At 51.4% G+C, this 15,342-nt stretch overlaps 2 protein-coding genes across 10 annotated transcripts in view; one reads left to right on the top strand and one right to left on the bottom strand.

Moving 5' to 3' along the window:
* USP16 (ubiquitin specific peptidase 16) overlaps positions 1–1,155 on the top strand; it is a 25,392-nt gene extending 24,237 nt beyond the window's left edge. For all 9 annotated transcript variants that reach the window (XM_080655288.1, XM_080655286.1, XM_080655281.1 and 6 more), the window contains 2 exons: positions 498–654; positions 756–1,155. In XM_080655288.1, the coding sequence (XP_080511414.1) occupies positions 498–654; positions 756–877 (279 nt within the window). In that variant the 3' untranslated portion in view covers positions 878–1,155. The remainder of the gene's footprint in view (positions 1–497; positions 655–755) is intronic.
* CCT8 (chaperonin containing TCP1 subunit 8) lies at positions 1,128–15,342 on the bottom strand. Its single transcript, XM_080655290.1, has 15 exons — positions 15,186–15,342; positions 13,401–13,491; positions 12,710–12,789; positions 10,623–10,772; positions 9,985–10,165; positions 9,832–9,893; positions 8,659–8,796; positions 7,585–7,763; positions 6,935–7,001; positions 6,773–6,860; positions 6,576–6,691; positions 6,114–6,185; positions 5,873–6,037; positions 5,554–5,673; positions 1,128–2,529 (listed from the first exon to the last, which is right to left on the bottom strand). Exons 1-15 carry the CDS (start codon positions 15,243–15,245, stop codon positions 2,452–2,454), a joined length of 1,647 nt encoding a protein of 548 aa, XP_080511416.1. The 5' UTR covers positions 15,246–15,342; the 3' UTR covers positions 1,128–2,451.

Raw genomic sequence — 15,342 nt, 5'->3', positions numbered from 1 at the left:
CATTAAGTGAACAGGGCACTTATCAGAGCGGGGTGTACACACAGCACCACTGGAGGGCGGGTGCTGGTCGAGTGGTTGACGGTGGCCCCAGCTGGAGACACCCGTCTGCGTGCCTCCAGCCTGTAACAGGCGGCTCTGAGGAGCCACCTCTGCTCTGGACGGACGGAGGCTCCAGAGGCAGAGCCAGCCCCTCATGAAGCCAAGAGTGGGCTTGGGTGTTTTGAAATGTGACTGGCAGTTTTTAGCAGGAGTGGCTGAGGTCTTTGGGATTATCTGATCCCAACTCTCCTGAAGGAACTTGTGCAGGAAGCGATGCCATGGGGTGGCCTCTGGGAAAGGGCCGTGGCTCCTCTGTAGGTAGAGTGGGCTTGGCTCAGTGGGCAGAGAAAGTCAGATTCAACCTCATGGATGACCTCTGTGTAGGACACAGTGGTCTTGCCCACATTTCCTGTGTAAATGGGACAGAACTAACATGTGAGTCCTGTTCGGTTCTACAGAACGTTGCTGAAGAAAGCACCAGGGTGCTGTACTCGCTGTATGGAGTCGTGGAGCACAGCGGTACCATGAGGTCCGGGCATTACACTGCCTACGCCAAGGCGAGAACGGCAAACAGTCGTCTGTCTGACCTTGTTCTCCGCGGCGAAGTCCCCCAAGGTGAGCCTGTTCGGTTCTGGTACTTGGCATGCACGTGGCAAACCAAAACGTGAAGAACTGGAATTGTTCCATTTACACTTAATTTTCCATCTCCTCGGCAGATTTTGAAATGGAATCAACCAAAGGGCAGTGGTTTCACATCAGCGACAGCCACGTGCAAGCTGTGCCTACAGCTAAAGTCCTGAACTCACAAGCGTACCTCCTGTTTTATGAGAGAATTTAAGTTTTTATAACAGCTGTAATAATAATAAACAAGTGAAGACTGACTAAATCATGTTCATGGTAAATTACATCCACACCAGGAGAAATCTTGGGCTGAAAGATCGAAGGAACACCTGCAGATTGACCACGGTTTTGTCCTGTCATCTGTCGTCATGGTGTTCCTTCCTGCTTCCAGGTTCTGGACGGATTCTGAATCAAGTCCTCTCTCTGGTTAATGTGTCTGGTGGTTACAGCACATCAATAAACTGACTCACCCCAACACTTGTTTTATTACTTGTAAAGAGATTGTAAATGGTGTTGACTTACCCCACCAGGTAACATCTGACTGGCTAAGGCAGGGGTGGGCAAACTTTTTGACTCGAGGGCCACAATGGGTTCTTAAACTGGACCGGAGGGCCGGAACAAAAGCATGGATGGAGTGTTTGTGTGAACTAATATAAATTCTGTGTGAACTAATATAAATTCAAAGTAAAGGAGTGGAGGGGAGAGCAAGAGAACCCTCTGCTCTTTCGGCTCCGCAGGCCGGATAGAACAGCCGAACGGGCCGGATACGGCCCGCGGGCCGTAGTTTGCCCACGGCTGGGCTAAGGGAACTTCAGTGTGTGTATTAACTTTTGAACATAGGGATTTGATATTGGCAGTGGTGTGTGACAGGCAGAAGCGTGTCTTTAACACTGATGCCGTGGTGGGCACGGCTGCGTGCATGCTAACTGCAATTAACTGGCCCAAGGCATCAGGTCCCTCAACACCAGCGTGCTGAGGGAGCCTGCAAACTGTCCTCCAGTCCATTCCCTTTACCAAGCCTGTCAACAGTCCTGGGAGTTTCTCTAGGAATTTCTTTGATGACAGGAACCCTGGACTATGAAGTTACTGAAGAGGTATCACTTTTAACACATGTAGAGCTTAGCTGGGACCCTGTCAGCCACCAAAAACAATATAAAATTTGAAAGTTTTCCAACACATACGTGACACGTCCCATAAAAATCAATGAACTTTGATCTTATGAAAGCAAACTTGGTTAATTTGTGCGGGTCAGAGGGGCATGCTCAGCTGTATCACAGTATCTTTGCACTTTGCGGCTAGAATATAAGGATCTCAACCCTTCGCTGCTAATGACACAAGTTACTGTGAGTCTGAGGGTTTCCAGAGTTATAAAAACACTGAAAAATCTAGTCCAGGAGGCAACAGGCTTCCAGTAAAGACCAGTCAGCGTTTCAGTCTTGGGCCTCCTGGTCTGTCACAACCCTTCTTCACAAGGCCAAGCCCACGAGAGCAGCGCAGACCATGTCTGAGCACAGGAGCACGGCCACGTTCAATACAACTCATGCACCCCCAGGCAGCAGGCCAGGCACACACCGGAGACAGGCCCTGATCACTCCCACAGCCAGTTTCGTGAACCAGGTAAAGTCCAGTCTTCGATCCAGGGACAGTGAGTGTTCAACAGAAATGAGGCTTTGATGGTAACAACACCTTTACTGCATTGTCCAGCCAAGGACACAAACACTTGTTAACTTAAGAAAAGCCCCAGGAATTCCTATTCACTACAACTACGACCTACAGCAAAAATTAACCCCCTCAGTCATTTTGGTCGTCATCCCAGTCTTTCTTCCCAGTGGGAGGCTTGGGCCCACCGGCTGGTTTGGCCATGATGATCTGCAACACAAAACAACAAGAATATACTTACAAACTCAACCTTTAGGAGGAGGAAAAAAGACCCCGTTTCTATTGGCCTGGCTGAAGATGACGCAATCATCTAGCGATAAGCCATGGGTTTACAGTGCACATGAAATTCACCCCCACAGCAGACCTTCGTCAGCGCTCAGCAGGAGTTCCCTGCTTTCCTCAACATTAACCGCAACAAAACCCACATCCCTTAGGGAAGGCTTTCATTCCCTCCAAGACCTGCAGGTCAACACCCATGGAGCCGAGAGAGACTGGCACGCACCACCGGCGTGAACCAATCAACATGGCACCCGATTTGCTATTTATACACGAGTGTTGTCCTGCCAACCATCTTTATCACAATTCCCTTGAGGTTTAGGAACTTTGGGTCCACCTGTCAGCTTTGCCATTAGAATCTAAGGTGGTTGATAGGTAAACACATACACTAAGTTCAACACTGAAAATTTTAGTCGTGCGCCTGAGAACCACTCCAGCGGCAGGAGGGGTGTCGTGAACAGAAGTTCACCTACCCAGTTCCCTGGTAACTGAAAAGCACACCAGAAGCCTCTGCTTGATCTACCATGTGCTAGCCCAGCGTTCCCCAAGTAGAGCCATCGAGCATTATTAAAGGACTACAGGCCCCTGCACAACATTCGTGCACTGGGGGGGGGGGGGGGGGGTCCCTCGGTCCAGCCTGCGCCCTTTCGCAGTCTGCGAGCCCTCAGAGGATGTCCGACTGACGGGGAGCGGGCCTAAGCTGCAGTCGGACATCCTTAGTGCTGCCACAGAGGTGGGCCACTGCGCTCACCAGCCGCCAGCCGTGAGCCCAGCTTGTGGCTGAGCGGCGCTCCCCCTGTGGGAGTGCACTGAGCACCAGGGGGCAGTTCCTGCATTGAGCATCTGCCCCCTGGTGGTCAGTGTGCATCATAGTGACTGCTCGATTTGCATATTACCCTTCTATTACATAGGAGCATTTGTATGGAAAAAAGGGAGAAGAGAGGTGATAGTTTAGGGCTGAAATTAATTTGGGAGAGTCTAAAATTAAATTAGTTGGGTTTCCTCAGAATAGAACTCTCTAATTCATAATTTCTGAATCTCAAAACTAGAAACAGTTATTACTTCCCAAATTTATATTAAGGAATGTTTCTGGGTTTGGCTTCTGTTTCAAGCACAGTACCACCCCCTCACCCCTGATGGGTTCCACACCTCTTTTCAGAAGTTTCCATAAGAAATAGGAATCTTAAATTCTTGGAATACCACTTTACAAACTGAAGGTAAGTTCAGATTGAACTAAAGGCATTAATTATAATTTCAGAATCTAAGTGTAGCTTGATTTTTTTTAAAGTACCTAGACCAGTTCTCAAACTTTCTGGGCCTCATAACCACCTGCACGGCTTCTTTAAAACACATTGCTGGGCCTCCTTCCAGAGTTTCTGAGTCAGTGAGCTTGGGGTGGGCCCCAAAATTTGAATTCTTATCGAGTTTTAGGTGATGCTCATTTGTGGACTGTTACTTGACAAAGATCAATCCATCCCTCCTACATTATCCAGCACTTAAAACTGGATTTCCAAGTCCCGTCCCAGAATATATGCTGCGCAAAATTAGGTGCAAAGTCACGGCAGCGACACAAACTGGTGAATGTGGTCAGATGGTTGCTGGTACCTGTTTTCCCAAGGGCAGACCAGGCAGACAACAACGAACTAATGAAGCCCAGGCTCCCGCTGAAACCCAAGCCCCAAAAGCGCCTTTGTGACCGAGGCACCCAGCGACTGCAGCTACTGTCTCGCTGCGATGACTGACAGTCACCAAGGGTCTTGAGGTAAGGAACTTCCTGTTAGAATATCTGCTCCCACCCCGTCCCTTCTACTTTTGACAGTTTTAATTCTTAGCCACATGCTAACTTTTAGAATAAGCATTTCCCTAGGCTTCTGCTATGTTTGTTTAAAAACTAGAAAATACATTATTTTCAATGAAAACTACCCAATACATGAACATAAAAACACCCAACTCATCAATCTACTACACAAAAACCCAGCTGCATTTCCGGTCCTCTTGTGAGGGGGAAAGGGCTTCCTTGTACTGAGCTGCAATCTGCATTCCTGTAAACATCACCAACTGGTCCCTGTGTTCAGGTTGCTAGTTTCCACCTCACTTGCCATAATTGTCACTTAATGGACTTAGGCTGTGCTCCCACCAATTACAATGTCCTATTAAGTACTTATAGGTATTTCATTGCGTAAAATCACTTCTAGAATTTTGTAGAAAAATAAATTTCATTAAGTTTACTAGCAAACACCTTGAAAAATTATGAATTCAGGTTTGTCTCTGAACCCAGTAGTCGTTACCACAAATATTTTTAAAAGCGGAGCAATACTATGATTTTTAACACCTTTAAAATCTGCTAGTCCTCCCTCTACAGGTAATTTGTCACAGCAGAAAAGTTAAGCACGCAGTTCCTACCGTCTCATCAATTTCCTACAAGCTGGTGACCTGCACTGTCTGCCCTCTGTCCTGCCTCATTCCTCACCACCGTTGCCCTGAACTTCCTCGCCATCCTATTTTACAAAGGGCCTGAAAACGATGACTATAAATCCGATCGGTCTGACCCATTCCAGTTTAAGAATAAAAACACTGGCCCGGCCGGCAAGGCTCAGTGGTTGAGTATCGATCTACGAACCAGGTCACAGTTTGATTCCCGGGCAGGGCACATGCTCGGATTGGGGGCTCAATCCCCAGTAGGGGGCGTGCAGGAGGCAGCCGATTGATTTTCTCTCATCCATGTTTCTATTGCTCTCTCCCTTCCTCTCTAAAATCAATTTAAAAAAAAAACAACACATTTGAGGGGGAAAAATAAAGAATAAAGACGCTGCTGCTGGCCCTCCTACACCTGTCAGGCGAAGATGAGGCCGCTCCTTTGAGCAGAAGAGAACTGTGCTCGGCCTAGTTCCATGAGCACACACCATTGAGCCCCGTGAATATTAGTTTTTCTAAAGATCAAACCCTCCCTCCCCTCACCTGATCCACTCTGAGCACAGTGACAGCGGCGTTGGTCGCCAGTTTGATGGCCCAGTACTTCCCCAGGTACGTGTCCAGGACGCCAGCCTCCAGCATGTCCTTCACGGCAGGGACTTCAGCCTGTCGGCAGAGCAGTTCTCAATTTAGGTTCTTTTATGTGGAAATGTTTATAGGATAAAAGTGCCAGCCTACACACCCTATAAAAGGTTATTAATAAAACAGGAACACTCAATTCTCGTTCCTTTTCTTTTCACACAAGTATTTCTACTTTTAGGTTTTGCATTCACAGAATAAAGTTCACAGTGTTTTTTCCAAATACCTCAATATCTAATCCAACATTTTTATTTCCTTCCTGATGTACTGCATAGAGTTTGGAGATGACTTCGTTGGCTTTAACCCCTGAGTTCTCTGATAGTGCCCGGGGAATAGCTTCAAACGCCTCCGCGAACTTCTTGATGGCGTACTGTTCCAGCCCAGGACACGTCTGCAGCAGAAACAAGCTCGTCAATGGATTTGTTCAACTCGCAGGAGGAAAGCCACTGCCCCCGAGAAAGCGGTACCTCTCCGTAGGACGTGATCTGCTTGGCTAACTCGATTTCTGTTGCTCCACCTCCAGGCACGAGACGTTTATCCTGTAACATGTAGGAAAGAACAGTCAGTGAGCAGGAGTTTTGTTTTCTGAGCTCGGGTTCCCGTGCTCCTCCCACGACTCGCTGGTCAGGACCTGCTCCTCACTCTCTAAGCACAACTGTTACCCAGATGCAGAGCTCTGGGCGTCGGGGACATGACGAGGGAGAAAGCATGAATGGGAGCAGGTGCACCTTTGCAGATCGAGCACCAAGAGCTGTGCCTGTGATGGAAGCCACCACGACCACCCCTTCAGGAACAGCTCCCAGATCTCAGGTAGGACAGGGATCTGCTTCCCACCAGCCGCCCGCGGGAAGGCCTCCCTACGCTCAGGAGTCTGTGCGCTGCGCCTGAGCCCGGCAGCGAGCGCCACCTCCCGACGCCTCGGCACTGACCCTGGTGAGAACTTTGAAAGTGTTCACGGCGTCATCGACCGCCCTCTCCACGTCGTCCATCAGGTTGTCCGTGGAGCCTCGGAGCACGATGGTGGAGATGGCCCCGTCCTCCTTTTCTGTGGATCAAGTGCAGACGTTTGGGGACGGGTCAAGGGCACGAACACCCACGCTGCAGACACTGCGCCCTCCCCACCTACCATGCTTGAAGACCACCACCTGGGTGTCCCCCACTTCTGAGAGGGAAACACTGTCACAATGCCCCATTTCTTCGGCCACAGGAGGCGTCTGTAAGAAAGCGACCGCTGTAACAACAGTAACTAATAGGGTCGGCCGTTTGTTAATGTGTCCAAAATGCTTACCAGCCTGGGCAGAGCTGTAGCACCAACGGTCTTACACAGCCGCCGGAGGTCCCACTTTGAGTTCAGCCTTAAAAACAAAACCCAAAAACAAAGACCTTAATAGAAGCTTTGATTCCAACAGCTAGAAAAAAATGCAGAGGTTAAGCAGGAAACTGTACCCTGGTCCCCATGCCACACATTTTTGACCCGAAGGTTCAAGCTCAGAAAAGGTTCGGATTGTATGGTGGACTCAGGTTGGGGGGGGTCAAGCATTATTCTAGAACGGGGAGCTTCAAGTCCCCATCGACGTTGAGGGGTCAGTTGTAAAGCAAGAGGGTATGTAGAAAACGTCTGCTTTCCTATGGCAGCCACATTTGCAGGGAAGAGAGCAGGGATTTACCTGCTCATTAGATCAAGTGCGAGAAGGGGGGGAAGGTAGAGGACCTGTCCAGTGCCTCATGCCCTGACCCCACACTCTGGTGACTGTGCCAGGCCTCTGCCTGGAACCCCTTCCCTCCCTCTCTTCAAATGACACCCCAAGATTAGTTAGTTCTTTTGCTCTTTAATACCTTACGCTTCCCTTTTTTGAACAGCTGTCAGGCTGTGTTGAATGTGTTAGTGTCTCACCATCCACAGCCCTTTAACAGAGGTGGACAGAGGAAGGGCCTCACCTCACCAGCATGACGTTGTACTTGTTGGCGTAATGGAGCGCCATGTCTGCCACCTTGCCACCCGTGACGATGACATTCGCCCCGGTGTCAGCGATGGCTCTGACCTGGGCATCCATCAGGTTTTCTTCCCCCTTACTGAAGTTCATCAGCTCCTCAGCAGTCTTTATCAGCACTGTTCCCTAGCAACACAAGCAGGAACTCTCTTTAAAACCATTTCACTGCTTGGATGTTCAAAGTCGTAAGAGAGCATTCTACTGAAGAAATAAAGATTTGGAAAGCACATGAAAACACACGTGAACGTATTATGAAGCAGAACACGAAATGTTTACCATAGACACCCAGCTTGTTCCCCAGCTCCCCTGTTCCAAAAAGGACGCCTGCTCTGACAGGCACCTTGGCGGAAAGACTGGACACACCTCACGTTAGATGTTTTGTTGGGCAAGGGTCCTGGCATCGGACTTTGACAAACTAGTTACCGAGGTAACGATGTGGTTCTTTCACTACACCAACAATCATCTGCCCCGTGCAAAACGACGACAGGCTTTACTGTACCAAGCAGACGTTTTCATAAAAATATGGACTGATGACCACTCCCCGCCCAAACCTGTTACACTTCTGAACCTATCAGCAACTCGGATTTCAACTATCTGGGATGAAGTCAGCAGTGACCCATAAACTTCAAACCTGACATAACACGTGTTTAAGAAAAACAAACCTATCCATTTTGAATTATATCAGCATGTTTTTTTAGGGTGCTACAGAAGCCCAACATCACCTTTTAAAGCAAGAATGAACAGCACACAGTTCTGGGATTCCCTTGTGGGCACCCTGCTGCTGAGTGTGTAACTTCTACAGAGGTCAAGGGCCATCTATACCACACCACTGTGTAAAGACTCAAGCTCAATATTCAGTATTGGAATTAGATATTCAACTATAAACCCGGCTTTAAAAACCAGACATCATCTGCGGTTTCCAATGATTACCCAGTAGTCACTGGTTAAGAGCAAACTGCCCCAGAACATAGAATCCTATAGCCGCCTGAGAGGGCAGCCGCAGCTCTCCTGGTGCTGGCACCTTGGTCTCGGTTATCATGCCGTCGAAAGGACACGAGTACACAGCTATCTTCGCGTCTTTGACAGAGGTCACGTCCCCTTCCGCTTCCTTCTTGAAAACCATGCCGTGCAGGACCGAAGAGGAACTGACGCCTGAGCCCTGAGGAGCGACACCAAAGCCATCCGTGAGCTCACCTGTAGCATCTGGGCTATGCTGACTCTGCAGTTACCAAAAGTACCCTCTTCAGCTAGTGACACAGACGGCAGGCTGACTCCTGGGGATGGGTGGGAAGGAGCCACTGATGTGGGGGAGGGGAGAGGGCCTTCAGTACAGTGGAAGGAGCCAAAGACAGAAAACTGTTCTCATCCATCCACCCATCACCCACCCTTCCATCCACTCATCCACCCACCCCCAGTACTGGGGCAGAATAGAGAACAAGCATCGTTTCAGATCTCCCAAGCTCACCACTTAATAGGGAGGGGACAGTGCATGGAGGGAGTCAGAAAACAGCATGGGCACACTCACACACACACACACACAGAGCGGGCACGTGTGCTTGTGCAGGCAAAACTTCCGCTCCATCAACAATCACATGGCAACGTGCAAACCACTGATTGTGGCTTTAATGTACCAAGCAGACACTTTTGTAAAAACACATGCTTATTTCACTGCTAACATTAAAGTTATTATTGCAGAGCAAAGGACAACTTCCACCCCACTCAAAACTGCCTAAGCTTGCGGCTCTAACGCAGCACATACAAAGAACGTGAAGGTCAGTGTTTTGTTTCGCACGCTCTCACCCCTCAAGCTGTCATGGAAGAATGACAACTGTAGCCCTAACCGGTTTGGCTCAGTGGATAGAGCGTCAGCCTATGGACCGAAGGGTCCTGGGTTCGATTCCGGTCAAGGGCATGTACCTTGGTTGTAGGCTCCTCCCCAGCCTGGGCCCTGGTCAGGGTGTGTGCAGGAGGCAACCAATTGACGAGTTTCTCTCACATCAATGTTTCTCTGTCTTTCCCTCTCCCTTCTACTCTCTCTAAACATCAGTGGGAAAATATCCTCAGGTGAGGATTAAGATAAATAATAAAGCGTTAAGTGCCAAAACCCAAGGCAAGGCTTAGGTGTGATGAACACAATTTCCCCCCAAAACAAATAACTTATCTAGGTAACGTCAAACGCATTTTCTAAACTTACCAGAATCTTACAAACTCTGATGTTATCAACGTTGAAATGGCCCGACTCAGGGAAGATGGACACTGTTGAGAGAGAGGACGCATCAGGAGCTGCACGTGGACGGCAGAGGAAGCACCTCCGTCCCGTCAGACAAGCGTTTGGATCTTTACTCACCACAGGCCTGGGCGATGAGCTTGGCCAGAAAGGCTTCGTTACCGTACTGCTTACTCATGATGGACGTGTGCAGCAGAGACGCCACTTCATCAACATCTCGGAGATTTTTTGCAGAACAACAAACCAAACTAGGAAGAATCTCGTGGGCTTTCCTGCAGGCTATTTCATAACCTTCGATGACCTTACATGTGAAATGCAAAAACCGTTCTCAAAAAGACGTAATTTTGACATAAAGTAGCTTATTACGGCGACCCAACGAACATGTACATTTTCAATATGAGATAACAAAACACACGTCCAGAACAACATTCATGGCAGAGCCTACGAGTTAGGACAGCCGTGGGCGAGAGGCCACATCTGAATCCTAACCGCCACGTATTAGCTACAAGGTCTTGAGCAAGATGTGCCTGAGGCCTCCCCCCGGCTCCTGAAATGGAGGGGGCACTTTATCAGCCTCACAGACAGGCTATGGTGCGGACGAGGCGGGGCCTGCAGAGCGGGCCCACAGCACTGGCAGAGGAAGGCTCACGCTCGCTGGAGCTGTGCGGATGGCTCTTTGAAGCAGTGGGGGTGTGCATGCACGAGCACACACGTGAGCGCACACACACACTGACTAGGATTCTAAAATGAACGCTTGCCTCAGAGACGGACAGGCCGATCCTCAGGAGCTCCTCCGCCAGCTCCAGCAGGGCGCCGGCAAACACCAGCACGAAGTTTGTGCCGTCTCCAACCTCTTGCTCTTGCATGTGCGAGGCCATCACGATCATTTTTGCAGCGGGATGCTGCACCTGGTGGAGGGGGTTGAGTGTAACAGCAAGTTAAGGCACCTGATATTTAAAGCAATACAGCCATTCATTCCCATTTCTTCTTCACCAGTCAACTCCCATCTCCCAGGGGCCAGTAACTCCACTGCACAGACAGACCGTGTGGTCACGAGGGGACAACCAGGCACCCCTGGTCCCTGGTCCCACGTGGTCACTGTGAAGGGGAACAACCTCAAAGTGCGTACGCTTTCCAGCTGCAGTGGCCAGCACGTACATCTCCACACCAGGTCAGAGCGTTACTGTATGTTCACTAAGTCAAAAACAAAGTGACTCTCACCACTAAGTCTAGGCCTTTTAAAAAAGCTTTGTGAGAGCTAAAATAGGTATCGTTTCAGTGGGACATGAGTCTCCCTTTCTGTGTTTATTCTTAATGTAAGGGAATCAATTGTGACTTGAAAAAAGGGGAACAGAAATGTTTCTTCCAAAAAAGTATACCAAGATTCTAAGTGTTTCCCCCCCTTAGGATTCAGATGCTTTTTTAGAAACGAGAAAGGGTACCACCGATGGCAAGAAAACGCAGCAATCAGTACTATGAGCCCATCAGGAGGATCGTATCCCCACAACCGCAAGACTCCCGAGAACAGCACAGCCCACGGCACTCACAATGACAAGTCCCTCCAGCATCTTGTGCAATTAAACTTGTTTTGTTCAGTACATTAAGAATATATTGTCGCCAAAACTGGTTTGGCTCAGTGGATAGATCGTCAGCCTGCAGACTGAAGGGTCCCGGGTTCGATTCCGGTCAAGGGCATGTACCTTGGTTGCGGGCACATTCCCAGTAGGAGGTGTGCAGGAGGCAGCTGATCGATGTTTCTCTCTCATGGATGTTTCTAGCTCTCTATCCCTCTCCCTTCCTCTCTGTAAAATATCAATAAAATATATTAAAAAAAAAAAGAATATATTGTCATTTAATAAGTGAGAGAAATGTTAACTCACCTGTAGGCTTTCATTTAAAAGGACTAAGCTATGCGGCTTTAAGAGCCAAGCTCAGGAACACTGGCGGAGGGTCACTCAGCCTCTGGGACAGGCGGTGACAAGGAACGGTCCTGCGTGTGCTAAAGTGCTGACTGTCCCAAGAACCTGCGGCGTATCTCTGCTACAGGCTGTGCCGTCAGAATGGCACTGTTTCACTGTCACCAAGCCAAACAAGTGGTCTTTTCTTAAAGCCACCGCTGAGCATCGGTGTCCCTGCCTCGATAAGCCACTTCAGTGCCACACACTTCAGAACCAGACAACAGATCCATCTGTGTGATTAGCAAACATCCTTCTTGTTGTTGTCAATCCTCACCTGGGGACACTTTTCCATTTACTTAACATTAAAAAACAAATGTTTTCACTGATTTCAGAGGAAGGGATAGAAACATCCACGATGAGAAGAGTACCATTGATTGATTGGCTGCTTCCTGCACACCCCCTACTGGGGATCAAGCCCGAAAAACCAGCATGTGCCCTGACCAGGAATTGAATGCTGACCCCTGGATTCACAGGCTGAAGCTCAACCATTGAGCACACCAGCTGGCCTCCACTGATTTGGAGAGAGAGTGGAAGGGAGGGGAAGAGAGAGAAAAGAAACACTGATTGGCTGCCTCCCACATGTGCCCTGACCAAGGACAGGGACCGAGCCTGCAACCAAGGTACGTGCCCCTGACCAGAACTAAACCCAGGACCCTTCAGTCTGCAGGCTGATGCTCTACCCACTGAGCAAGCCAGCCAGGGCTGATCAGTTTCCTTCAGAAAGCACCCTGATGGGACCAAACCCGAGATCTTCTGGAGCAGGGGACGATGTGCAACCACCGGACAGAGCCGGACCGGCCAGGGCTGAAATAAGATTTCTTCCAGGTTAAGATCTTAACTTTTGAGTTACCAAAACAGTTCTTGGCTTTTTAAAAGAAATAACTTACTTCTAGCTCTCTTAAAATAGTCGCTGCATCATTTGTCACAAACAGCTTCTCCAGGTGGTTGATAACCATTTTGTTCATTCCTCAAAGGTAAGTTAGAAAAACAAGTCCATTACCATTCAAATCCTTCTCCAAATACCCAGGAAACTCTAGTTAAAAACCTGTTCCTATGCATTTCTTAAACAACTGGAAGAACCCACCCCACTCCAACTCTCCCACGACCCCCAACGCACACCCAGGTCACACCTCCCCCTCGCATCTCCCCAGTTCACTTGGGACAATGTCAATCTCATCTCCTTTTTGATCAATAAGTATAAACTATACTAATATGCACAAAAGAATCTACTTAAAAGTATGTTTAGTTTTCTGCTTATCCCATACACCTGCATTAATTAGATTCCGTGGATGGCAAGAGGCGAGGGATCTCCTCCCTTAAATCACATCAGGTGTGAGACGCGGGGCACTTGTAACAATGAACGTGAGCTCCTGTCTAGCAGTCAGAGCCCCACAGTTCTTCCACCCTCTCCAGAGAACAGAAAGGAACGTCTGATCCCTACTTTTCTTAAGGTGACCTGAGCTGCTGATTGAACCCCGGGACCTGACTGGTGTCGCGGAATGGAGGTGACATCAGCGCCGCCCTGTAGGCCGCTCTCCAGCCAGCGGAGGAGCCTCCTAAAGCAGAACCTGGGATTACCGTTGGGTCCGTACGCCGTGCGCGTGGTCTGGGCGAGCTCCTTGCAGGCCTGTATGTTCCTGTACACGGCCTCTTCCAACCCCGAGAAATGCTGTGAACAGACCTTCTGATTAGAACAGGAAGCGGGATCGATCCTTCCCAGAGAACAGTGGGGTCGAGTGACAGCACCGCCCTCAGGACCGTCTGACCACCAGGAGACGCAGGCTGAGAGCACGCTGCCTGGTGTTCATGATGACGCAGTCCCCACTGGTGTAATGGGTGGACCACGGCCTTTAGGCGCCTGGCCTGTTCTCAGCCTCTCTCTGCAGGGAAGGCCCAGGAGCTCCTTCAGGTGGAGGCACCGTCCTGACGACCAGTGGGAAGTGGAGGGAGCAGTTTCTGTGTCGGGGCCTGAGCTCAGCGAGGCCAGCAGCTCAGGATCCCTGGGAAGTCCCACTAGTGGCCCTGCCCCCAATGCCCAGGGCCTGGAGGGCAGACTCCCAATGCCCCTCCACCCCCATGCCCCACCGACAGGCTCCCCAGTCGCGCCCAGAACGGGAGGAACCCTGCTTCATTCTGGATGCTCTAGACTTGGGGGTGACTGTGGCCTCAGCTTCACCTTCGTCAGGGCTGCTTCCCCCAGCACAGCAGCCCCAGGGAACCACCATGCCGAGCTCAGCCCGTGCCCCTCTCCCCGCCTGCGGGGCCAGTCCCTGCACCCAGTAGCCCCACGTGGGAGCGGACACCGCAGTGGACAGGACGGCGGTCCCTGCAGGAAGTCTGACAGCACTGTCCCGGGGTCCGCGGTGAGGCCGCTGTAATGTCGGCAAGAGGAACTGTGACCCAAGCAAAGCCAACCTTGACCTGACGCCGTCTTCAGCCTCCCCTCCTGCCCCCTCGCTCCTCCACCTGTTCTCGCCTCTGACGAAGAACCAGGCCCTCCTCCTCCTCAGGGACAAGGCCCTCTGAGCGCCATCTCCTTCCTCCCCGGTTCTCCGTGGCCACACCCCATTTCCAGGGTCTGTGCCCACGGGCGCCCCTCCGGCCTGCACACCTGCACCTGTAACCGGGCGGCCCCTCCCACTCAGCACCGGCAGGTCCCTCTCCACCGCCCAGCGCTTCGTCTGCTCTGCCATCACCGAGATCCATCCCCCTCCTGGTCTGATCCCGTTATCCCTGCCTCCGGCCGCTTCCCCCGCGTTTAAATCAGCGGCCGTCACGCTGTCCCGACGGTGCGTCCGGCCTGCAAGAAGCTCGCTCCCCGAAACTGTTCCCTGAAATGGAACCTCGCTGCCTGTTTCCTTAACTGACCACAGGAAACCCGGGGGGCAAAAAGCGAAGCCACTACGAAGCAGCCAGCGCCAGGTCGTCAGCGGAGCACGGACATTTAAAAAGTGATGCTCCGGACGACACTCCAGGTCCGGCCGTAAAGCCGCGTGGGTCGGGCCGGGGGCCAGGTCCCCGCGGGCGCACAGCTCCAGGGCCACCTTGCAGTCCGACCCCCATCGGAGGGGCTGCAGGCCGAGCGCGGCATCCCCAGTCCCGTGGGGCCCGGACCACGTGGCCCTAGGACCCGCCGGCCCCGGCCCCGCCGCCCGCCCGGCCGATGTCCCGGAGGGTGGGGACAGGCGCGCGGTGGGACGCGAACCAGGGTCGCGGGGGGACGGAGGCGCCAAGGCCGGACGCGCCCCCACCCCGGGCACCGCCCTTTCTAGAACCTTCTCTCCCTCCAACCGCGGGACCGGGAGCAGCCGCCCTCCCCTCCGCGGCCGCCACGCCCGCCCTCTCCCCAGCCGGCGCTCTCACCTTCGCTCCCTCCTTGAGCATCTGCGCGAAGCCGGGGGCTTTGGGGACGTGGAGCGCCATGGCTGTGCCGCGGGAGACGTTCACGCGCCGACCCGGAGAAGCGAGAGCCGCACAGCCTCCTGGGAACGCCGCGCGGGCTCATGCCCCGCCTTCTCTC

This window comes from Plecotus auritus (assembly GCF_963455305.1).
Source record: "Plecotus auritus genome assembly, chromosome: 2".
Classification (NCBI taxonomy): Eukaryota; Metazoa; Chordata; class Mammalia; order Chiroptera; family Vespertilionidae; genus Plecotus; species Plecotus auritus.
Note: the sequence above shows the minus strand (reverse complement) of the source record. Positions and strands in the feature narration are given on the sequence as shown.